This window comes from Bufo gargarizans, chromosome 3 (assembly GCF_014858855.1).
Source record: "Bufo gargarizans isolate SCDJY-AF-19 chromosome 3, ASM1485885v1, whole genome shotgun sequence".
NCBI lineage: Eukaryota > Metazoa > Chordata > Amphibia > Anura > Bufonidae > Bufo > Bufo gargarizans.
In genome coordinates this window covers 288917769-288944602 of record NC_058082.1, presented here as the reverse complement: position 1 = coordinate 288944602, position 26834 = coordinate 288917769, and the positions used below count along the sequence as shown (strand labels likewise).

The window sequence follows — 26834 nt, the reverse complement described above, 5'->3', positions numbered from 1 at the left end:
CAGCATTAATAATGTCAAAGTGACAGCAACATACTAGATACTAGCTGATGGTAACAAACACACTGCAGTGTCAGATTATTTATTTTTCCAAATTAAAAAGTCCAAATATTATCCCATTTTTGTGGAAGAAGCATTTTTTGTCTTTTGAACTACAAAATAACAGTTGCGTTTTGTGTGATTCAAGCTGGATAAATTCACAAAAATTCAGTTTGTTGGAAACCAAAGTTTTTGGGAAATTCCAAATGAAATCAATTCATTTAGAACCTATTCACTAATCACTAGACAAGGATATACAGAAACACAATACATAGGGCAGTGTTGTAGTAACCTATATCCATGGTTTAGTATAGGTGTTTTGACAACATAATTGTGCCAGAGTGTGGTCTCCATTCCTTCCCCCCCCCCCCAAACTACCATAAGGATACTTGAGATGTAGAACAAAACAGCTATAAACATGGCTATATTTCCACTTAGGACAGATGTATTGTATAGATAGAACAGGTGATACTTATTAGTAGTATAAAAATATATATATATAATTATGATAAATATTTACCCAAACCAAATGATATTGCCCCTTTTCATAGCATCTAATATAGCTAAATATTGCCAAATAAACACATTTAAATAATGTTATTTTCCAAGTTTAGGGCTAAATTTATCTAAAGACGTGTAAATAGTTACATAGTGGACAAGCAATACTAAAGTGATGGGTGAGCACTGCACATAGTGGACAAGGTTGGAAAAAAGACACACGTCCATCTAATCCAATCTATAATCCTACTGTGTTGATTCAGAGGCATAAGAACCCTATAAGCAGGATGTCTAATACCGAATATTAAAGGACAACAATTCCTTCCTAACTTTAAATCTGGCAATCAGAATAAATCCCTGTATCAATGATCTGGCATAGCTGCCATGGTTCAATATTAACAGAAGCCATAACAGTAGTGTAACCCAAGACTTGACCAAACGTGTACAAAATTTTGTCAATTTTTATTAAAGGAATAACAATTCTGGCAATGTAACCATATCATATTTCATGGCCATCAATAGAATTTTTCCAAATGTATAGAACATTGAATTTACATACACCACACAGCATTTGAAAGATTTACAAGCCTGATACAGAATAATGATCTTCTTAATCATCACAGTTGATCATCACAATATATGCTATATTAGGCAATTACCTACCCTTTTCTAAAAGGATGTTTAGACTGTAATTATAAGGCTGAAGCGTAACCAATATAAATTGTTTATACTTCAGCCCTATACCAATATAAACATTAAAAATTTAAAAATATGATGTACATCCTTCACTAAAACTATAAATCAAGTGGAAGAAAAATAAAGTATGGAATACGTTCTAGGGATTTGTAATGGATTTTGTAAACTCACTGGTTACTTGCACAAAAAATAAATACTATACTATACTTTTGTGTCTATGTAGGCTTTCTAAACCAGCTTGTGACACTCGCTATGAATGAATCAAAAGTAAAATATACATACATATAAAAACTTTCAAAATGTGGTTTACCTAGCTCAGTTACAGTAATAACACAATGACAATATAAGCATGCAAAAACAATCTTTACAAATCAACAAGCTGAATAATTAGAATGCAACAGACCTGCCAGCTTTGGTTATAATCATTTCAGTGCCAGCTTCGTGAAACTTCTTCCAGAGCTCCTTTTCATGAAGATACACTTTAATATTTTCAATTGTCTATTAAAATGTAAAGAATTTGTCATACATTTTTTAATAAGTAATGCAACATTTTAACAATTGCAATGTGATATTAAATAGATGATGAGAACATGAGAAAACAAAGTATTACTCATCTCACATAATATCAGTCAACAGTTACTACTGTTTTGTCTCTGCCAAGTTTGACACTTTCTTTTAGTGCGCCGTGAATGGAAATTGTTGTAACCTCTATGACATTGACAGGAATGTGTATTTAACCTAAGTCTGTGTCTCAGACTCTAAGGATAGGCTGAAATGCTGATCACTCCTCCAGGGTCTCAATCATAAATGGTGATGAGAAATGCTGAGGAGAATTTGTGGGAATTACCAGGATGCATAAATTATAACATGCTGTCCAGGCCTTATAGAAGACTTTATCTAAAAATACAATGAATCAGAAAAGCAACAGTAGATATGTACAATTTTCTTCCCAAATAAAAGTGAATAATGACCTCTTACTGTAGATGCTCCAATGTGAAATGTATTTAAACCATATACTCAATGAGGATATCATATTGTAAAAGCCAGTCACTCAATAAAATTATATGCTTGGCAGCCATTGTGGAATGACAAAATGAAATGAAATGTTAACATATGAGTTAATTCTACTTTAAGATAAAATGTCAAAAAATCTGAGGAAATGATTATCTTTCACCTCGCTGGAGCAATATTAGGAGCAGTACTAAGGGAATGGTGAATACTTCACCGGTTTCCCTGCAATGCAATGGCAGACATTCAGAGGACTTCTCAGTTCACACTCAGAACTCCTCTCCTGGCAATGTATTACAATGCTGGTTTGCAGGTGCATAGTAGGAGAACGGGTGGATTATGCACATGAAAATTAGCAATTCAGACTCAGGAAGAACAGTGTTATTCATGAAATATTGCCCCTAATATCTCCCTCTGGATTTGGCAGATTCCCTGTATGGTAGTATTACTTTAATCTTGACTGACCTGAATCATTACATGTGTACAGTATAATAATACATACAGACAAAAGTGTGCAAAGGATGCAGCCATTTTTTTTTTATTTTTTCCTTTTTTCCACCTTCAAGAGCCATAACTTTTTTATTTTATTATTATGCATGAGAAAATCTAAATATGTGCAAATGTATAGCTTATTTTTTAAAAGCACAAGTCATCTTTGTCATGTGTTAAATTATGCATTTAAATGTGTTTTCAGTCATTCTACCACACCACCAAATCTTCAGATATTTTTTGTACTGTGTTATGTGAAACATTAAATGAGAAAAGAATAAAATAGGGTATCCAAGCTGATAAATATAATTGTACTCTTAGTGCCCTTAAACACTGACCAAAGATCGAGACAATTATCAGGAGAAAACGTTCTTATGAAATCTCATTCCAGATAATTGCTCCATGTAAATGTACCACCATCAAAGCAATCAATGAGCAAGGGCTTGTTCATCAGGAGATCGCACCTAAAATTGTTGTTTGTTGGCAGCACATTACAGGGACCGGCTGCTAACAAACCATGAATCTGTATGGGGATAAGCAATCCCAGTAGAGATTGTTCATCTCCATACAGAGGAGATGATTGCTACATGTAAATGTACGGTAACTCTACTGCAGTTGAATTTTGGGCAGTGATCAAGAACAAACAGTATAGTATACTAAGGCTACATTAATATCAACATTTTGAAATCCAGCAGGCTGTTCCAGCAGTGGCTGCCGGAAATTCACCATATCAGGCAAAGGCCTCATGCACACGACCGTTGTTTCATTCCGTGTCCGTTGTTCCGTTTTTTTGTGATTTTCTGCGGACCCGTTGACTTTCAATGGGTCCGTTGAAAACTCGGCTAATGCACCGTTTGTCATCCGTCTCCGTGATCCGTGGTTCCAGTCCGTCAAAAAAATATAACCTGTCCTATTTTTTTTAACGGAAAACAGTTCGTGGACCCATTCAAGTCAATGGGACCGTGAAAAAACGCGGAGGCATACAAGATTGTCATCCGCGTCCGCGCGTCCGGTTTTTTTCCTATCATTTGCATGGCAAACTTGACTTAGACTTTTTTTTACTTTCTTTCATGTCTGGTGATCCTCAAAATATAAGGGAAGACACACGGAAACAAAAACGGAAACGGATCACGGAACAACGGAACCCCATTTTGCGGAACAGAACACAACAACGGTCGTGTGCATGGGGCCAAAGCCGGATAATGCAGCAAACCACCAGATCCCCTTTAGCTATAATGGGATTCGACAGGGATCCAACCGCTTTCCAGCATAAATACCAGCTTTTGGCCTAACAAAAAGTCCAGACAAAAACTGCCATTATAGTTAATTGGGGTCCGGCAGTAAGTGGCATTATCTGGCTATGCCACATATGGTGAACTCCGGCAGGCTGTTCCCATGCTAGAGAAGCCTCCCTGATTTGAAAAAACAGATGTAATAGTAATACTAGAATCTATGGGTGATTGTGTAGTAGGGTCTGGCTTTGCTGGTATATACTGTATATCATTTGTTTACTGCACTTTTTCACTTCATCAAGGATCTAATACTCGCACCAGTGAAAGGACAAGATAAGCATTGCTGTTCTACCACTTAAGTGTGAAAATAGGGGGACTGTGAAATTCAATTAATGGCCTTGTTTGGCTGGGGTAATAAAACTAACATTATATTAGTGACCCTTAACCTCCCGGAAGCAACTCACTTAAACAGTGATTGCCTCCTGACCTTAAGCCTCCAGTCAGTCAAATTTAACTAAAGTATCCAAACATGCAAAGAAAAATCATTGCAGCCCTGAGAAAAGGGGGGTGGTAATGATTATCAGACAGCACAATAATTGTAGCTTCCAAGTTTAACTTTTTGCATTCAGTTGTTTATTAGGCAGATATAAGAAATTAATGAAGAGTCATTAATACACTAAATAGAATACAAAAAAGAAGCATAAATCTTTCCCATTCTTTAGGATTTCTTACTAGGACATTGTCCTGTGTAGATCTAGCCCAAATAGGTTATACAGAAGCTAGCTAAGTATTACAGCATTACTAGCTATTTATAGAAGATGGGGTGGTATATGGCAAATGGGGGTGGAGAATCTGTGAAATCTGGGGCCATCTCCTTTCTCAATATTAATAGCCATATTGATTGTCACCCAGTTTACCTAAAAATAAAACTGATAGAGAAGATTGCATTACATTTATGTTTAGCAAAGCAATAATAGCGTCATGTACATGGTACATGAGATATACCTAGGAGTCTGTATAGGGGCAGATGGAATTCCTGAGGCTTGTATTGTGGAACTATAGGCACATGTGCCAGTATATGGTGCTCTCTATGATGCCTTCTAAGACAGAATACATTATAATACAGTGAACAGTACAGAATCTAACCCAAAATAAAAACTCTTGTGTCTGTAAAAAATCTGAGGCATATGGAGGTACATACACTTACATAGGTGTATACCCAGAGGTTGTACAGAGCCATACATAAGGCCAAAGGGAGAGAGGAACCTGTCTGTAAGAGCTTATACCTTAAAGGGGTTAAGGAAAAAGTAGTAAAGAATGTTAGGTGCAAGTCTGCCTTATTTAGATTGCCCAATTCCGGGCAGATTATTAGGAAAGAACATTTCTATGAACTCTTGTTCCCAATAATCTGCCCTCTTAAAGGTGCCACAGATCATTTGTTAAACGAGTGAAACCCTTGTTCAATGGGTGAAATGACACCACAATCATCAATTCTGAGCTGCAGATCGTTCTGTCTAAACAGCACTTTGCTGTCCAGAAACAATGCAGCTGTTTGAGCCCGATCGATGGCAGAAGCCATTGCTCATACTCATACTGTGGAGGTGACCACTGTATTTAAATGCAGCTCTTTACCTACTGTATACTAAAGAGAAGGCAATTGTTGGGAAGAAACGCTTCCTTCCTGACAATCATCTGCTCATCGGTGCTGAGTAAATGCACTTTAACTGTAGAAAGCAGAGCTCTTTATGGTAGGTGCAGAACCCCCCTCATTATATTCTCTTATTTTCATCTCTAACAGATGAGAATGAGAGAATATACTGAGGAGTAGTGATGAGCGGCAGGGGCAATATTCAAATTTGCGATATTTCACGAATATTTGGTAGACTATTCGTCATATATTCGCGAATTAGAGATTATTTTCTTCAACGCAAAAAATCGGCAATGTAATATTTGCGTAATGCACGCAAAATACAGGCGTGAGTCACTTTTGCTACATTTTTCAAGCTGCTAGAAGTTTCCTGAGACTGGAGAAAATGGTTGGCACGGCAGAACATTACAATATATTTCCAGCGAAATCAATAGACATTGATATATGGGGGTAAATGTATAGTATATGTATCCAGCATGGTATTAATTAAACCCCTAAAAAATATAAATTTTTATTGATATACGTTAAAACGATCCCTAAAGGATCCACTTGATCAAAGCTATTAGATATACAGACAAAAAAAAAAAAATTAATTAAATAAGGTGACCAAAAGACCACATCCAGAAAAGATTTTACACTGGGGTATGGGGAAAATGCTGTCCCTAAATCTACCCCTATCCTAAAGCCCTTTGCCCAGGGAGGGCTCCTGATGGTGGAGACCCCCTGTCCGCGTACCTGTACTGCTAGCCCTTCCTGTTCCCTAAAGGGGTGCAACAGAGTACGTGGACTGTTATCCCAGGTAAAAGATTAGGATATTAAATTTATCAGCTATATGAATAGGCTGGATGGGAATTGAAAAAATAGAGACACAGACAGTGGTACAGACAAACACAAAAATACACGAACATACACTTAGTCAGTGTTGATATTATAATCATACACCTAAGGGGTTGACATTGTAGTCAAACACCTCACTTGCCTCGACGCGTTTCACCCACGTGTAAATTGTGGGATCATCAGGAGGTGTAATTATATATTAAATATGCAAGCCTTTGTATGTGACTAAAGAAGTGCCAATATAGGGCTGGGTCACATAAAGGGGGTGCTCAAAGATATGTGCCGGCTGAAAAGCCTGAACGCACAAGTGAAATAGACGCTCTACCAGGGGTTAAGACAGGAGGATATATTCATATCAGTGATACTTATGCCTGTTTAGGACTCCATCCAGTATAGATAATGTTATCCACATCTACATCCACATCCTGTATAGGGCAGGAAACAATTATACACCACAGTCAATTTCAATGTATAAGCATCTAGATATAAATGAAATCACTGGTAAGTGTAAACTCACGGTTTAGTAGATATAGTTGACCATAGTTAATTGTATTTTTGTGTTTGTCTGTACCACTGTCTGTGTCTCTATTTTTTCAATTCCCATCCAGCCTATTCATATAGCTGATAAATTTAATATCCTAATCTTTTACCTGGGATAACAGTCCACGTACTCTGTTGCACCCCTTTAGGGAACAGGAAGGGCCTAGCAGTACAGGTACGCGGACAGGGGGTCTCCACCATCAGGAGCCCTCCCTGGGCAAAGGGCTTTAGGATAGGGGTAGATTTAGGGACAGCATTTTCCCCATACCCCAGTGTAAAATCTTTTCTGGATGTGGTCTTTTGGTCACCTTATTTAATTAATTTTTTTTTTTTGTCTGTATATCTAATAGCTTTGATCAAGGGGATCCTTTAGGGATCGTTTTAACGTATATCAATAAAAATTAATATTTTTTAGGGGTTTAATTAATACCATGCTGGATACAAGAACATTACAATAGCTTTATATGCAGATAAAGTGCTCCAATTTATTCGCGATTGCGAAATCGGCACTAATGATGCTAATATTTTGGTGCAATTGGTGCAAATTCACATTTTAAAAGGTTTGACTACTTATTAGTGATTGGTGCACTAAGTATTGTTGTGAACTTGTGACATCACAGCACTATGTATGTAGCATGTATGTATGGACAGAAGAACCTATCAGCTACACTATATCAGGCTATAACCTACTACACTATCTCCCACTGACTATCTGTAATATATATATATATATATATATATATATATATACGTATATATAAGCTAACTAACTAACTATCTAATGTAATGACACAGGAAAGCAGAGAGCACAGCAATGACACTGCTGTCTTTCTCAGATCTGCAAAATACTGCATACAAGGGCTGCTGGGGAGGTTCTTATATAGTAAGGGGTAGGCAACTTTCCTATTAGTTGCTAGGGATGTTGCTAAGCTCAGACAAAGAGATTGCAGCCTTCTCATTGGCCCACAAGCAAGAAGGGAGGTTACTGATGGGAAAAAAAAAATCTAGAATATTCGAAATTACGAATATATATTACTATATTCTAAATATTCACAAATTCTGGAAGTGCCGATATTCGTGATTAATATTCTCTATTAGAATATTCGCGCCCAACACTACTGAGGAGGGCTGAGAGTCATAAGTAATTTACACTACAAGGGGAATAAATAGGTTGGTAGACATTGGTAGTAGTGAGCTTAATAGACTAGTAAAAGGATTTTAATTTTAATTTTTTAAAGAGACAGGTGAACAGTGTGATAATGGAAAGAGAGCAGATGTGATAGTATAACCATTAATTAAACAGATTATCTTGGATGCTGTATTTATGACATATTGCAGTGAGGCCATGCCAAGTTAGTAACTGGTTTTTGGGTTATGTAGCAGGAAAAGATTTTTAATGTGAATACAAAGGTTAGTAAGTGAAGACAGTGACAAGATAGTAGTGCAATGGTCCTAGTCATCTAGTAAGAAACAGTTTACTAAATCATTCTGCTGATTTACTTAAGAAAGACAGATGAATAAAGTAAAATAATAGTGCTCTTTATAGCTCTTGTTATGACTTGGCACTGCACATGAAGCTAAAGAGCACTAGAATCGGACTATGTGCGGCACAATGGCTGGCTTGGCATAGTGCACAGTAAAGGACAGACTTGTTGATAAAATTTCTAAAATCTACTATGTAAAACTTAAGAAAACAACATAAAAGCTGGAATGTATTGCGTTTATTATTTTATATCTCTCTATCTGCCAAAAATAGTTTCAAAAGGCTCACCAGGGGAAAAAAACTTGCCTTTGATAACTTGGAATAATGATGTCAAACCCATTTCATCTCACAGTGCTCAAAAAGGCAGCTCATTAGAAACACCTTCTTACATGTGTAAATGCATTAGCTATTAAACATTTCTACAATTTAGTTTTAACCTTGTTGATGACTGGAGAGATCAACATGTTGGCAAATTAGTACTATTTGGAATAAAATGAATAACTTTATATCTCAGTGATTAATCAAAAGCATGTAAAATGCGTATTTGTCACTGAATGCCACGTTTGAAAGGTTTTGATATTTGGTCATGTGCGACAATTTGGAGTAATACGCCTACTGATCTTTCAATAAAGTGAAATATTTTAATGACTTACAATATGTCTACATATACAATTAAAATATTTACTAATGACATGTTTAAAGAACACTTTTCTATTCTCCAATATTGCTTTATTACAACCAAGATCAAGCCTGATAAAAGGATATTAGAAATATTTTAGTTTTTAGATTAATATTGTCTGAAACCGCCAATTTTGATAGGACTGGCCAACCACATAGGGGGTCATATACTAACGATCAACGTCAGTTTTTTGGAAAATAAAAGTTGAACATTTTGTTGCAATTGCTGCTGTGTGACAAAATGTGTGACTTTTATAGCTATTTCTAACACTCTAGTCACTTTTCCAAAAAGTGTCCGGGGTGTCGGTAGGAGGAGTTAGACAGTAGATGGGAGCTCCATGGCCTTACTCACTTACCAACATGTGCACCAGAAAACTGGTGCACATTACTTCAGAAATCTACTCTAACCACTGGCTGGAGTATATTTTAGCGCCCGGACAGCAGAAGATTAAAAAAAATATTATTTATCTATTAGACACTATTTGCATCACATCTGGGTATAAAACAAAATAAGAATGCCATTAGGGAGGCTTCAAATTTATTGTTCAGCAGGACAAAGATCCCAAACATACAGTCAATGTCATTAAAGGGATTCTGTCATCAGATTTAACCCCTCTAACCTAAACATAATGCTTATTCCAGACTAATAAGAAGAATCCTAAGCTGGCCTTATTAAACCTCACTGTGGCTCTATTTGCCCAAAAAATAGGTTTTTATAACCTGTCAATCACTTACTTAAGGTGCCCAAGGGGAAGTCCGTTAATACAGGGTGCCCGGATGCACCCCTCGCCGTCCGGTGCCCAGCGCCGCCTTCCTTGTCTTCAGCACTGCCTTCCCTGTGTTCAGCGCCACCTTCTACAGTTCAGCGCCGCCTCCGCAATCCTCCCTGTCCCTCGGCCAGATCCAACGCCTGCGCACTAGGCTCAGCCTGTGCACCTTAAGTAAGTGATTGACAGGTTATAAAAACCTGTTTTTTGGGCAAATAGAGCCACAGTGAGGTTTAAAGGGAACCTGTCACCGGGATTTTGGCTATAGAGCTGAGGACATGGGCTACTAGATGGCCGCTAGCACATCCGCAATACCCAGTCCCCATAGCTCTGTGTGCTTTTATTGTGTGAAAAAACCTATTTGATACATATGCAAATTAACCTGAGATGAGTCCTGTACGTGAGATGAGTCAGGGACAGGACTCATCTCAGGTTAATTTGCATATGTATCAAATAGTTTTTTTTTACACAATAAAAGCACACAGAGCTATGGGGACTGGGTATTGCGGATGTGCTAGCGGCCATCTAGCAACCTATGTCCTCAGCTCTATACCTAAAATCCCGGTGACAGGTTCCCTTTAATAAGGCCAGCTTAGGATTCTTCTTATTAGTCTGGACATGATCATTGGTTTAGGTTAGAGGGGTTAAATCTGATGACAGAATCCCTTTAAGAACTACAGTATCTTCAGCATAAAAAAGAACAAGAAGTCATGGTAATGATTATATGGACCCCTCAGAGTTTTGACCTCAACATCATCAAGTCTGTCTGGGATTACATGAAGTGACAGAAGGATTTAAGTAAGCCTATATCCACAGAAGATCTGTGGTCATTTCTCCAAGATGTTTGGAATAACCTCCCTGCCAAGTTACTTCCAAAATTATATAAGAGTTGACGCTGTTTTGAAAGCAAATGGTGGTAACACAAAATACAGATTTTATTTAGATTTCTCTTGTTCACTCACTTTGTTAACTGATTTAAAAAAACTATTAATGTTTCTATTTTTGAAAGCATTCTTACTTGGAAGCATTTTTAGACATTTGCCTAAAACATTTTCATAGTACTGTATGTTTGGCCTGCATACATTGAGAAAGCTTATTTTTAAATGTACTGAAAACCATAGTTACTGTAACTATGCACCAAAACTGTATACAGGGCAATATATGTGTTTTTTGTTTGTTTGTTTTGTTATGTTTTTTACAATGGGGAGTCAGGGGCAGACATTTTAAACTATATAGGATTACAGTTTATATGTATGGGAAGACATTCTTCAATCAGGGCAGACTGAGAACTTAAAGTGGCCCTAGTGAAAACCTAAAAGTTATCCAAATGTTATAAGTGGGGCCAAATTGACAGAAGGTGGGGCAGCACAAGTAGATGGGGGCAATACAAATTGGAAGGGTCAGTAATATGATAGTTCAGCACGGAATTCCATGCCACAGAACCAAATACCACAGTGCAGGACAAAATACCTTCCCAGAAGATATTCCTCTGTGGTGGCCATCAATACCTGCCATGTTCTGTCCTCTTCTTCCAATTGTCTCTAATATGGATATGGAGCAGGGGGCTTAGGAGGTGAGATGAGGGCCACAGCACCAAGCCAGCCATGCTGCCTGGACTTGCTCTAGTAATTACGCCTATAGTTCCCCAAAAAGTACGTGCCCTCCAGTGGCAGTGAGGAGAGCTAGGGTGGCCTTATGGGTATCGGCCCACCGTGAAAATTCCCTGTCTGCCCCTGTTCTTCAAATATGTATAACGAACATAAGCCCTGAACGTAAAGAGAGACAAAAAATATGACAAAATTTCATTGCTAATATTCATAATAATAGCATGTGTGATTGAGTATGATTTGACACAAGACATCATGCAGTGACTGGATAAAGCATATTTTAGCTTTTAAAGTGTCAAAAATAATGTAGATGACAGGTCCATAAAAAATGGTCTTATATTTACCACAATAATTAGAGCCAAATAACTAGTAAATATAGCTATATTACAGCATAATAATTAAAATAGCTATTGTCAGGACCAGAGATCAAATCAGCTGTGGCTTTTTGCTTGATATTCTTCTAAGCGACAGCACTATTTAGAGTGAAATAGGTATTTTTAGCCTCTGTGGTGGATTTTAGAAGTCAATGTTTCAAAGGATTATTTTCAAGGAGCACAAAGAATGTTCCATCAATTTATCAGTGTAATATTTCAGTTCTGGACAATCAGCTGGTTATTTGTGTTTCAGATGGAAGTTACAGAAATCCAAAAGTTGTAGACATTTTTCTCACTTACAATGAATAGGGGCTTGAGCAGGCCAGAGCAGTCTATGAAACTGGAGCCTTTGAATTGATGAGTGCTATTTTTAAAAGTGAAATTTTTGCTAAATCAAACCAATCAGTATTCAGAAAAAAGTCTGGAGAAATAGCCAAACACTCCATGCCTCACGAACCTAGAGAACATTTAAAAATGTGTGGAGACAATTTTATGTAATAGAGGTGCATCAGAAAGTGACTCAAAGCCCCATATGGATGTGAACATTATCTTCCACTTTTATAACTTTGGACAGTACACATGAACAATAGTGTTGGGCGCAAATACTCGAATTGCGAATATTCATCGCGAATATCGGCACTCCGAGAATTCATGAATATTTAGAATATACTGTAGTGATATATATTCATAATTTCGAGTAACCTCCCTTCTTGCTTGTGGGCCAATAAGAAGGCTGCAATGTCTTTGTCTGAGCTTAGCATCATCCCTAGCAACCAATAGGAAAGTTGCCTACCCCTTTACTATATAAAAACCTCCGCAGCAGCCATTTTCTACAGTTTTGTAAAGTTCTGAGAGAGACAGCAGTGTAAATTGCTGTGCTCTGTGCTTTCCACACTACATTAGATAGATAGTTAGATAGCTTATATATATAATACAGATAGTCAGTGTAGGTCATATCCTGATATAGTGCAGGGTGTTAGGTAGTGTGATAGGTTCTGCTGTCCATACATACATGTAGACCTGCTAAAATGTGAAGTATTACGTATTGCGCCAAAATATTTGCATCATTAGTGCCGATTAGCGCAATCGCAAATATATTGGAACACTCTAACTGCATATAAAGCCATTTTTAATGTAGCAAAGGTGACCCACACCTGTATTTCACGCGCATTACGCGAATATTACATTGCCGATTTTTCGCAATCAAGAAAATTATCTTAAATTTGCTAATATATGACGAATATTCGCCCAAATATTCATGAAAAATCGCAAATTCGAATGTAGCCCCTGCCGCTCTTCACTAGTGAACAGTTTCCCAATCTTAGATCTGTAGTGAGGGCAGATGAGAATTTCCTACATAAATAGGGAAATGTCACAATCTACCCCTGAACTCGTGATGTGACAAGTATACTGGGTGGATTTTGCTCCACATGCTTAAAGCAATCTTCTATTTCATAAAAATATACTCTGCATAATCTGATGGCCTATGGATTAAATTTGCCCCATAGGAACTATTCCAAACAGGAAATAAACCCAGGAAAGTAGTTTTAACAGAGCTCTAACCAAGTCAGATAGGGTTGTCCTTGTCTTCATATGAATACATTATCCATTCAATATAATTTTTTTTAATGAAATACAAAATCAGAAGAAATGCCTGAAAAACTGCTCCAGATCCATATAATAATGACCTCCACTTACCTCTGAAATACCAAAAAAGTATTTACAGATCGTTCGTTCTAACCATTTGGAATAAAAGCATCATTTTATGGAAACGCATTCTATGGAAACGTATTCTGGTCATTATGACCAAGTTGAGTATTATAAATATATTTTCTTATAAAAGAACAGATCTCTCTCAATCTCTTCTACACAGAATCTGTCCAAAAATACAGTTATAAAACAAATAATTTACTATTATCACCACAGGTGGCTGCATTTAAACATTTTTTTACATTTTCTCTTACTTTTCTACTTTCCAAAAAGCAAGAAATGTTTTGAAACTATCCATTTCCTACAAATTAAATGCATTTCATTGCACTGATAGGCATCCAATGATGATGTATTTAGTGGAAAAATATACATGTGACCTACCCAGCACACTTACACTGCACTGATACATAAACAGACACATTTTCCTTTTATTCATGGTTTTCTTCGTAATATATCAATGTATCTGAAGTGTCAGTAAGGATAAGTTACATAGTGAACAGGAAACGCCGGATATTAAATGGAATGTGTCATCAGAAAATTACCTTTCGATTAAATACAGTTTTAATTAAACATATTTTTTTAGAGTTTTTGGTGTATGTCTTAAAATTTCCTTGCCCCTATCTATATTACAAAAAATCCTAAACTTATGTAGTTTTCGCACTGTCCAGCAGGACTAAAATATGTGAAGACTTCCTGTTCTTTGAGTGTGGTCACATGGGTCATAGGGCATTTTCAGGTCTTTCAGGTCTCATAGTTTTTCTCTCTTGTTTCTCACCTTTAGGTCTCCTGCACACGACCGTTTTTTTTTTTTTTTTTTCGTTTACGGGTTGTTTTTTGCATTCTGTATACGGAAACATTAATTTCAATGGTTCCGCCAAAAAAACTGAATGTACTCCGTATGCATTCCGTTTCTGCATTTCCATTTTTCCGTTCCATTGAAAGATAGAACATATCCTATTATTGCCCGCAAATCACATTCCGTGGCTCTATTCAAGTCAATGGGTCCAAAAAAAAAAAAAAAAACACATATGGAATGTACTCCGTATGTCTTCCATATCTGGAACCATCTATTGAAAATTTTATTCCCAGCCCAATGTTTTCTATGTAATTACTGTATACTGTATATGCCATATGGAAAAACTGAACGGAATCGGAAACAAAAAATGGATCCGTGAAAAACGTACTGCAAAACACTGAAAAAGCCATACGGTCGTGTGCAGGAGGCCTTAAAGAATTTTTAAAAATTAATTTATCTCTTACTCTACAAAATGCGCACAAATTGAATCACCAAGAATTTGTATTTGGTTCCACTTTTTTTTAAAATTATACTCACTTATATAGCACTGCTATATTCCGCAGTGCTTTACAGACATTAGCATCAACCTGTCCCCAATGGGGCTCACAATGTATGTTCCCTATCAGTATGTCTTCGGAGTCTAGGAGGAAACTCACGCTAACATGGAGAGAGTATGCAAACTCCATACAGTGCTGCAAGGCACCAGTGCTAACCATTGAGTCACAGTGCTGCCACTTAGAATTTTAAAAAAATTCTGATCAATTCCAATTCATTTAGAATTGATTCCCTCTATTTCTTATACCACAAAAACATAAGAATAAGACTTCCTTAACATGGAACCCTATTGTGCATCATTTTGTGACCTATGCAGTTTCATGAAATGAGTGTTCCCAAAATTTGCTGAAATAAGGGAACATAGTTCAATAAATCTGCTCATATGGAGCATGCTACAATTTTTTTTATGCTAATTCCATCACATTCTTTTTCTACAGTAGTATGTGTGGCCTCATTCAAGTGTATTGAAATTGAACTCACAATTTATATGATGCATAGAGATCCCACATACAGATCCCAAAAATGGAAATAAGAGCCTGCTTTTTATTGGCTGCATTGGGTATTGTTGTTCAGCCAAACTCACATAGAGAAAATAAATAACCTTTTTGTCATCTCATACATCCACTTCTCATATGCATAATTTGTCCAACCTCATTGATCTTCATGATAGTAAAACAAGATAGTATAAACATCATCACAATGTAAATCTCATTTACGAAAAACAGACTGTTATTAGAGATAAGAGAAATTATTAAAATTCTATTCTGGGCCATTTGGGGTCTGAATAATTTTGACCTGAATCAAAAGTGTCCCAGTTGCCCAGAAAAGTCTCTCTTTCTCTCATCACACACGATTCAAGTTCATTGGAATCAGTACCATTTGAAAAATTTGGGTCAAATTTTCAAATTTTAGAACCACGTCACTCATCTTTAACCATTATTTTGCCTGGTTAGAATAATATTGCCTGTACCATCAAAAGAAATGATCTAATTGTAGAATCGACCTACTCATCACTCTCAACATATTAAATAATATGCATGTTTGGCTCAGACAAATGGACATGTCATTCTAATAGATTAGGGGGTAAGTGTCTATCAGTCAACTCTGGAGCTGCTTTTCCAGTGGATGTTTTGCTAGGCTCATTGTTAGTAAATCCCACCAAAATCTGCAGAAGTTGGGGATAAAGATCAAGTTCTTTTTATGTGACATGTGGTCTTACATATTACACCTCAATGTCATTCAATATTATAGGTTCTAGCTCTTTATTTATATCACACACCTCCATTTGGGAATTCAGCTAGAAAAAAGTTTTTTTTTTTGTCAATTTGTCATATTAGCTCAGTTTACTATGTTGTTTCTAAATGTTAGAAATTACAACCTCCATTATATTCAAACACATCAAAATGTGTGCTTTTATTTCTAATTCATATAAACTAATAAGTGATCCAAACTTCACTGAATATGTATATAAAACGTACCTTTTAATCGTGTCATATAAATATATAGCCCTCTTGATAAATAAGGTAAATAGACTAAAACGAAAACAATAACAAAAAGCTTCAATCTAGATAAATCCACACAATATCAATCACTGGATAGAAAGAAGCTGATAGGGTAGTAGGATTGGTAGTGCACGGCGGCACTTAAGATAAAAGACCGTTTATCCTACCACTGTTTATCCAAAACATAGATGGGGCCTACATAACCCTATAATTGCCCTATGATAGAGGTGCTGCGCTGGCCCTGATAGCCTAACCACAGAGCAACCGCCCTGAAAAGGGCAACCCCATCTGGAACCTTTCCCTAAATAAACTAGCCCTAGTTCACCCTATCTTAATTAATCCCTACATGCATGTTTCAACTATAATATGTTGGGAGTAGCAGGGGGAAGGAAACACAAAAACAGCAGATAGTAAATGCTCTTAAGCGGTGCACAATAAAGGATTCTGATAATGGACCTATATGCTATAAAAATCATTTAACCTAGCCTGTGGTGTGGCTAAGGTTCATGCTGCACTAGTAAGGAAAGAGTGCCCAGGATATGGCGCAATTAAAAAAAAGTGAGGGTGGGGTGGCGGCATAAGATGAGTGCCCTACTCATCCATGAACAGGGGCCTGATGCTACCCGTGGTCTGTGTTTTTTGTTCATTTAGTTTTTTGTTAATTTCTAATTCCTTTAATTCCTCTAATTAAATAATCAACTACCAACTGTTGTTTAGAAAAAGTCTTTATTTGCTTTCATATCATTAAAATAATAGACAAATTGAAGAAAGCAAATGTGAAAAACACAACATAAACACACAGAACAAAACATTTATCATGTCAAAAGACAGGTGATGACAACATCTACTCATAGAATGAAGACCATAAGTTTAGCCACATGCGCTAAACTTAGAAGAAGCAATACCAATGTGTGATATCAATAGAATTACAGCTTTTTTTTTACTTTATTTTGTCCTAAAGTTCTTTCTCTGTATCTTCCCCAAAGAATATATTTCTCCTGGTTCCAATTTTGACTATAAGCAATGTGATCCTCCAAAACCAAGATTGCACAGTTCTGCCATTTGGGCGTTTTTGGCAAAATTAACTCTATAACTTAGCATTTACTCTTATCTGAGCAAACAAGCGGTTTACACCAAGGTGAGGGAAAGAGAGACAGGGAAGGCAACTCCTAGAATACAAGCTTACAACTCTTCCATTGCAAATAAAAGTAAAGAAGGTCATCTGTCTCTAGATGGTGCAGGCTGTCCAGTCAATCACATACTACATCTCAATTTATAAAGTAGGATTGGAATACACATCTGATTTTTGGCAAAATTATGGAAGTGGTGACCAATCATCTTAATCTAAAGTCCAAATTATCTAGTGACTGCAATCTTTTTAGTGTCTAGTGACTCAAGCCGGTGAATATTTAAAAAAATGTAAAATGGAAACTCTTTTCAAGTAATTGTGAAAGTGTAAATAGTCATTGTTTAGTTTGTCAATAATCATAAAAAAAAAGGCATAACCTATGTGGAAACACCACTTCAGAATGCAGAAGGATTGTCTGCAGGGTAAGCAGAAGTAGTCACAGAATCAAAATGATGGAGCAAAGTGTGCTATACAGTAATTCCATAGCATAGGCCTTATCTTAATAATAATGATTATTAATAATGTATTTATAATATTACAGTATTGCATTATTATTTACTATATGTTTGTTATCCCTATTGTAAAAACTCCTGCTAAAATCCAAACAGGAATTAAGAAACCACATGATGGTCTATACATTATCAATATCATTATAAATGACAATTTAAAGGAATTTTTTCTTGTGTATGATATAAATTATGATACATGTTTCTCCAAAACAAATGGCCCATTCCATTTGCTTCACATTCTACCCAAAGTGGCCAATTATTTTATTAGATTGGTCTTTACATCACAAATAGAAAACAAGTTATATTCCAGATTAGAGTAGATAAGATTTACCTGCTCTGGATCTTGGCTCTGCGGGCTACTCAGTGAGTTGCTCAGCCCTGCTACTCCCATTGTTGGTGATCCTGCTGCAGCCTCTACATGTCCAGCTGTTTGGGTTGCTGTAAAGCCATCCTCACCCTCAGGCAAGCTTTTTTCCTGGAGCATTTCCTTTTTAAATAGAGAAAAATTGTGTTATTCTACAGCGTACACACTGCAAGATGAAAGCAGGGATGTAAAACAAGGTTAAAACTGTATAGAGTCCCAACAGGTTTATACCCTTAAATAGAAAAGGCTAATATGAACTTGAACAAAACCATTATAGTTAACTAAAAAGTGTCAGTGGGCTATAGGCACTGCCTTCAACACCCTCAAGAGCCTTATAATAATTTTATGAGTGGAGCAAAACCAAACCGCTATTAAGACAGTGTAATAAAAGATTCCACATATAAAAACCTTAGCTGATCAATACAAAATATGCTGTTATTTATAAAATCTTCTCAGTTAGGTATATATGTAATATTTTGGGGATGTTTTAGAGAATAACATCTAAATGTAACCCTACAATTGTTATAACCATGTGCACATTCCATCTATAAAATAGAATTTCAAACAAGTGGTATGAGAGTAAGAGAAAATCTCCCATTGGTGCCTTGTTTATGGCTCTACTTTATTTTTCAATTTAGGACTATAATGCAACAGGTCAAATGTATACACTCCCTAGTCTTTCACCTGGGCTAGGAGATATTCCCTCACCACTATTCTTCTAAAAGCAAAGATGAAACACTTATGGGGACTATAACAAAGTACTTGGAACTTGGTGAACTATTGCCTGGGGAGACAGGGGGCCCACACTGCAATTGAAAGCCTATGACTCTTTTAACTTTGACCTTGCAGTTAGGCTTGGAGATATCATGCTATAGCAGGGATGGCCAACCTGCGGCTCTCCAGCGGTTGCAAAACTACAACTCCTATCATGCCCAGACTGCCTATAGCTGTCAGCATACAGAAGGGCATGGTAAGAGTTATAGTTTTACAACAGCTGGAGAGCTGTAGGTCATCATCAAACATTAAAACTTACTAAATATCTGCATGTGATTACCTATGGCTATAAATTATAATAATTTGACTCTAATAGTAAACGGAATATACACAGACATATTGTTACTGCTTCAAATATAGCATTCTATAGTATTGACCCTTCAGGTAATAAACAGACAATTCAAGTTGCCATATTCAAACTTAGTAAATCTGCTAGCCACTGTTATCTTTAATATATTTAATAGTAGCGAATGCAATGAGTTCTTTACTCACAACAGACAGTCCCCATATCATACCTTACACTAAGTTACATAGATATGTTTAGTATCCACAATCTTCTCTAATGAGACGAGAAAGGTAGAGGTGATTGTGTCTGCAAAACATTGACACTGGAGAAGAGATGTGCCAAGATGAATGCAAAATCATTGCCTTTTTATGCTGGAGGAAGCATTTAAAGCTCATTCAGAGCATCCATGCTTGCTATCAATAAATACATGAATGAAAGCAGAAGCATGAGGAAAAATAGGTTTCTATTGCATAAAAATAGCACTGTTTGCTGTGCTACTGTCCCATAAAGAGTAAATGAATGAAGCATTCCTTATTCCTACTTCATCATTCTACTCATCTGCTGTCATCAGTACCTCTCTCGGGGAAGAGGGTTGTGGAAGGACAACCAAAGCTATGGACAAAACCCAAAGATACAGAATAAAACTGCAATGGAAGAAAAGGAAATATATTGGGAATGAACTTGGTGTAAAATGTTTCTTCATATTCTTTCCAACTAATGAGTATAAAAAGGGAATGTTTTAAAAAGTTAAGCAATATGTTGTTTTGGAAAGCTATGTTATCTAATGGCATGCCATTCTATCTGATATGCATAGTAATAAATAAAGTAAAACAGTATATCCATATACAATGCAATCATACATTAGCAAAAAAGCAACCACAAAACAAGCCAGCACCTATAGTATAACTCAGGGATAAGCAACCTTCAGCACTCCTGCTACTATAAAATTTTAAACTACAACTTCCAGCATGGACACTTAATCTTGTAACTCCCATAGAAGTGAAAAGAAGATTCTGGGAGTTGTAGTTTCAGAACAGCTGGAGTGCTGGAGGTTGCTGATCCCTCGTATAAACTTAAAACCCTGTAAGTGTTCAGCTAAATAAGTATAGGGTAGGTTGGATAGTGTTTTTTTTTTTTAGCTCTAACTATATGTATATATATATATATATATATATATATATTAACATATATGCATATATACTATGGATGAGAAACTTTAAAAAACCTTGGCCGATTTGTCTCAATCAGCCAAGTACGAATTCATTTTATCAGAATTAAAAGTGCTTTAAATGCCTTGAAAATCTCTCTTGAAAAACACAAATTCTATCCATCTGAATGAGAATTTTATCTACAATTCAAACTGCATTTCGATTGTAACAAATCGACTCGCTCATGTCTAATGTATGTGTGTATGTATGTATGTATATATGTATATATATATATATATATATATATGTAGCTAGGGTTAAAAGAGATCCCCACTGCTCATATTAGAACCAATCATGGCAATTACATGGTATATTGATTCAAACTTTCTCACTCTTGGGATAATATACACTGTGTAGTGCATATTGAATAATATAGTCAAGTTATCAAATTCAAAGTGAATTAGATTCCATGCAGATGCAAATGTCATTTTAGCAAGAAAGGGTTAATAGGGAGATCGATGTGTTCTAATTGTAGATCAAAGCAGCAAACAAGTTCACGTCAATGGCAGATGCACTTTAGGGTCTTGAAGCAAAGAGCCTTATTAAATGGTTAAGTTTACACAAGTGAATGGGATGACTCTTTAATCTTCATTTTATTTACATATTTTCACGAAGCACTTGAGCCAATGGCCTGTAGTGTTAGAAAACAAGGATTGTGTGTGCTGCCAATCTAACATGCAAAGGGTATTACCAAGCTCGACATGTGGAGTATTTCTTCTTTTATGAGACAGCTCCAGATTTTTTTTTCCCCTAGAACTTTTTCCTAGCTGGATTTTAGTCAAGACAGCCATAATTAAATTTTCTTGTAATGAAAGAAAACTGGTTAGGAGTTTTATTTTTTTTTCAAAGCAGTTTACACTTTGGCATGTCAAATGCCTACAGAATGTGTGCTTTAAAATCTAATTGAAATGCTAAGGAGAAAATAATCACTACAATAAATTAATTTTTTTTTTTAATAAAAGATTGGTGCTGGTTACCAGAACAGTTGTGATCATCACTAGGGATGAGCAAATAGACTTCGGATGAACCATCCAAAGTCGATTTGCATAAAACTTTGTTCTAATACTGTCCGGAACAGGAGCTCCATACATTCTTAGAATGTATTGGCTAAGATGAGCCAAAGTTATTGCTTCGCGAAGTCTCGTAAGACTTCGCTCAATAACTTCCTAACTTAATTTGTACTGTAAAAAAACATTTCCCAAATGAGTTTGGAAAATGTTTTTTTTACAGTGCAAATTATCAAGTACAATAGGCCTGCTTTGCATATATCAGTTTTGCCTGCCCTATATTAGGTCAGGAGCCAGATATAACTGATATAGGTCTACTACATATATGTGAACAGATAGGGCATCAGAAAAACTGAGCATGTAGCATTTTTCTGTCCAGCACTATCTGATATCCAGTATCACAATGATGAACCGGATATATGAGAACAAAACCATAGAAAACTAAAATGGGATCAGTTCTAGCTCCAGTTCCACTCCAGCGAATTCTGCTTCACATCAGAGGGGATCTGAATCGGGTCACCAAATATACACGAAGGGGCCTATACCAGTGTTGACATGATGTCTGCTAATTTTCAAATACAGTACAATATTAGAAATATCATTCTGACATATCTATCTGTATACCTCTGTAGTAACTAGAGGATAGAATTAGATGGCTGTGTGTATGTATGTGAGTGGGAGATTAATTGGGATCTCTACTCTAGATTGGTCAGAGACTGGGAAACACAATACAGATGAGGCATAAGAGCTTCACAGTTGATTCTGAACCTCATGAGGCCGAGACTGTGCTGGGGGAATAACTATACTATATTAAAATTCTCTTTAAATATCTATTTGTGGTGATTTAGGGGCAGAATTAATAGGGAAAGGTCTATTTAGAATTTTAACAAGTCTTTATAGATAACTTAGCTTGGAGATATTCTTCATTTAAATCTGGCAGCTGCATAGCTCAGTTAGGCTAGCAGATTCTTTACATAATCCATATAATTGGAGCAACATGGAGTTTGTTCCACAATGCAATAGTTTCCTAGGTGAACAGTCTGTTTCAGCAGGAAAAGGTCTATTTCATATTGTAATAACAGTAACTTAATGATAGAGGAAACAACCTCCTGCCACTATTTGAATGCACTATCACAAAAGCTATACTGAGAGACCCTTCTCTTAAATAATCTTTAGAGAAATTAGATATTTTATGAACCCATTTTTATTTTAGCCGTCACCATATAATGATTCTCTTAGCAACTCATTGTTTTTCCTGAATTAAATATAATATTTTATACGTTACATACTTTTATACTTTTAAGTTCTGCATTGGCATTTTGTTCATAACACAATCAGTAATTTATAAAAATTAAGGTTTTTTTCTGTCATCTGGATTTTTTCCAATATTTTTAATGTAATTCCTGTTAATATTTGTATCTTCAACTTCTCAATAGCATAGACAAGTAGGTAGAAGCAGAAGTTTTGTATACTACAGTATATAACAAAATCACTGACATTTTATATATAACATTAAATATTGCAGCAAAAATATATTTAAGTTTACACCATTATGAAGTTTAGTCTAAACCCAAGGCATGAATTGTGGCACAATTTTGCTGCAATTTAACAAATACCATTACTGTGGTGTGCCATTATTAGTTGCTAATGGCCAAATGTTTAACTAATGACAAATATTGTATCTTACCCTGTCCTTAAGCAGCATAAACATGTTTTATGCATATGCACATTAGTTAAACAATAGTAGAGTTGGAGCCTTCAACAGTCATTTACAAATTGGTTTTCATGGTGCTCTTTTTAAAGTACAGGTGTGTCAATCAAAATGACTGATCCACTTACACAGCCATTTGCTGAAGCAGCAATATCAACACGGCCTGTTATAGGCCCGCAAGGACTGGAGGAAATGGCCCTCTAATGGTAGCCTAGAAACTTTGAGAAAACAAGTTTGACTTTTATTTGATAGAGGTTATTCACAATTGCTGCTATTTACTATTACACCACATAAAATTGTAGCTTAATGCCCTGAACGATATTACCATTGGGCCATTTTGATTCCATTTAAAGATCTTGATTGGCTAATGTACATGCCTACCTGTATACCCTAAAATAAACCGGGAAGATATTACATTGTAGCATGATGTTGCCATAATGCAAGATACTGATACTGTTTGCAACATAAAACATACAATAGCTGAATTGATAGATGTATACCCTAGATGGATAGGTGGCTCGATAGATAGATAGATAGATAGATAGATAGATAGATAGATAGATAGATTTTATAGAGAAAGATATGTGTGGATTAATAGATTATTGAAGAGTCTTCCATTTTTTTTAAATAAAATTAGGGTAAAATCTATATGTTCAGGTATCACTTTGCAGCTAAACAAATGTAAATTAAACCTTAATGCTAAATGGATAATGTTTATTACATCTACAAGCCATAAAAACCATGTTCAAACTATGATAAATATGGTGTAGAATTACGCAGACAGTGAAATCAGCATTCAAGTTCTCTAGATTTTTCCAATTTTATAAATGGCAACTTAAACAATAATTCTTAAAAAAAAAGTTTAATAAATGTCCTATTGAACATATAATACATTAGTATTTTCATGGAGCTTGTGCTTAATCTTTTACCATCAGGTTAGGATTTTAAAGTACAAATATATGAACATCAAGATAAACTAATTGGCCACCATGGATAATAGTGCAATGGTTGAGCTGGTAGGCTTTGGCCTCAAAGAAATGTAATAAACTCTCTGTCTAGTGTTTGTTTTCTCCCCAACATAGTTATATTTATCAAAATCTGCTATCTACAGATTTGTTTTGGATCACATATTTTTATTGTGGCAATTTTTTCACAGCACTATTTGAAACAAGATGGTGTATATCACAATAATAAAAAAGCACGAAAAAATGTATCTAAAAGGTATTTGTTGCATTTGCTTTCCTGAACTATTGAAATGTCCCTGGCAAAGTAGGTAGACATTGAAAAATATAGTGTAAAAACACCATTGTTTTAATATTGGGTTAAACTGAAAACAGGTATTTTCTAATTGTACATTAAAGCGCCAACCAAGTCCATAATACAGACTTTAAAGGCTTTAATAAATTAAGTAATTAACATTTAGATATCAAGAATATGTGCGTTTTACACAGTGTATAATAGCAATTTTATCTTCTGTCTGGTGTATGGTTCTTGTATAGACAATTCATGGCATATTTTTCCATCCATAAACAAGGTTAATATATCTCTTTGAATATGTAAAGCCATGCTTCATTATAATATAATATGCTGATATATCTGAAAATCTATCTATCTATCTTTCAGACATATATTTGTGTATAGTATCCACTAAAGGAAATTTGCAATATAGTTTAACTCATCCACTGCCTGGTTTAATAATAATTATATTTTACTGCCTTTAACAATTGATCTAGACACATGGCTAGTCTTGAGTATCTGCTATGGATACCATATACACTTCATCTGGATTTTAAACAAGTGCTCAAATTGTCTTCTTTAGGGAGATCAATGATCATAAAGAACAATCAGCCACAGAAACACTCAGTTGTATTTATTTGTATGAGTAAGGTAGTGCTACTAAGGGAAAGAAGTTCATGAGTGTGATAAATAGAGGGCAATCACGAGTGTCATCCAATAACCTTCTGTAACATAAGATAACACTGAGTTGTCAGTGTTATATGTATCCCATTATACAGAACACCACTCCAATATTTTGTCTTAAAAAATAACCCATATATATCTGTGGATGTGGATGTCACATATATTCCCCTATAATAATATACTTTCTATTTACATGGAAACACAACATACAAATACTTATATATGACTTTACAATATATACACTACCTACAATACTTATATATTAAAGCTAGAAATATGCATTTTTCCAAGTGATAAAATCTAACCAGAAACGTGGGATCACATATCCGTGTAAGTGTGCAAAGACTAGGATTAAAGGAGACTTCTCTAAAATTTAGACAGAGACTGGAAAAAAGACAATAAAGATAAGGTATGACAGCAGGTCTGTAGGACCTGTTGCTCATCAACCTGGACTTTTACTAGAGAAAAGTAGTTTTCATTCTTAACCAGGCAGGAATGAGAGTTGTGTGTGTCGCATAGTGCAGCCAGCAGTCAGCAAAAGTCATTGCTAGAGATTCAATGTCATGCGGTTTTATAGGTGACTTGTATGACCTCCTTTGGGTTAAACATTTTTTCCTATTGCTTGACAGCAAAACATATTTTATCTAGAAGTAGCAGAGAGTCTGTCTGACAACCGCAGGGTGTAAAACAGGGTGTTTTTTTCCTATTTTGCAGAATTCCCAAGATTGGAGTAAGTTGATGTCATGAACTGTGCGCCGCGATCACAATACCTACAGTCCATCTATATAATGAGAAATAAGAATATAGGTGGCAGTGATATATTTGGTGAACTGTGTCAATGTCATGTTTTTGCAATTATATTTAAAGCAAATAATTATTTGTTATTATTTAAATGTCTAAAAAAAAAATAAACAAAATGTACTTAAACCTCTGATGTCAAGTATATAGAAAATATATAAGAAATTAAAGAGAGAATTCTCATAACAGTCATTCATTTGCATGAATCTTTGACTGTTAAACTTTCCTATCTATAAATACATTTATTAAGAAATTGAATGTTTTGGTTTGATATCATATGATATATTTTTTTAAGTTTTTAGCTTAAAAGTAAAATGCAGAAGTATGATTAAGTCAAACATAAATCTATAATATAATGCTCCATAAATCACGTCTAGGTCTAGCACATTGTGTATGAGGAGCATTTGAATTAAGTGTGAATTAAAATTGATAATGGTAGATATATTTTTTTTAATCAAATGTTTCAGTGCTATCATATTATTCATTTACTATAATGTTCTGAGAAGTAAATTTTTTCTATGTTATTTGTATATATTTGACTGTAATAATAAGAATGGATAGACCGTAGGAAAAGATCATAGACATAAGACAGCTATAGATAATATATTGATAGAAGTAGAGATAGATAGTTAGATAGATAGATAGATAGATAGATAGATAGATAGATATGAG

The 26834-nt window shown here is 35.5% G+C and overlaps 1 protein-coding gene across 4 annotated transcripts in view; it reads right to left on the bottom strand.

Annotated features, from left to right (window-relative positions):
* TBX4 (T-box transcription factor 4) overlaps positions 1-26834 on the bottom strand; it is a 170931-nt gene that overhangs the window by 139430 nt on the left and 4667 nt on the right. For all 4 annotated transcript variants that reach the window (XM_044286597.1, XM_044286598.1, XM_044286596.1 and 1 more), the window contains exons 2-3: positions 18426-18581; positions 1634-1728 (exon numbers count right to left, since the gene is read on the bottom strand). In XM_044286597.1, the coding sequence (XP_044142532.1) occupies positions 1634-1728; positions 18426-18578 (248 nt within the window). In that variant the 5' untranslated portion in view covers positions 18579-18581. The remainder of the gene's footprint in view (positions 1-1633; positions 1729-18425; positions 18582-26834) is intronic.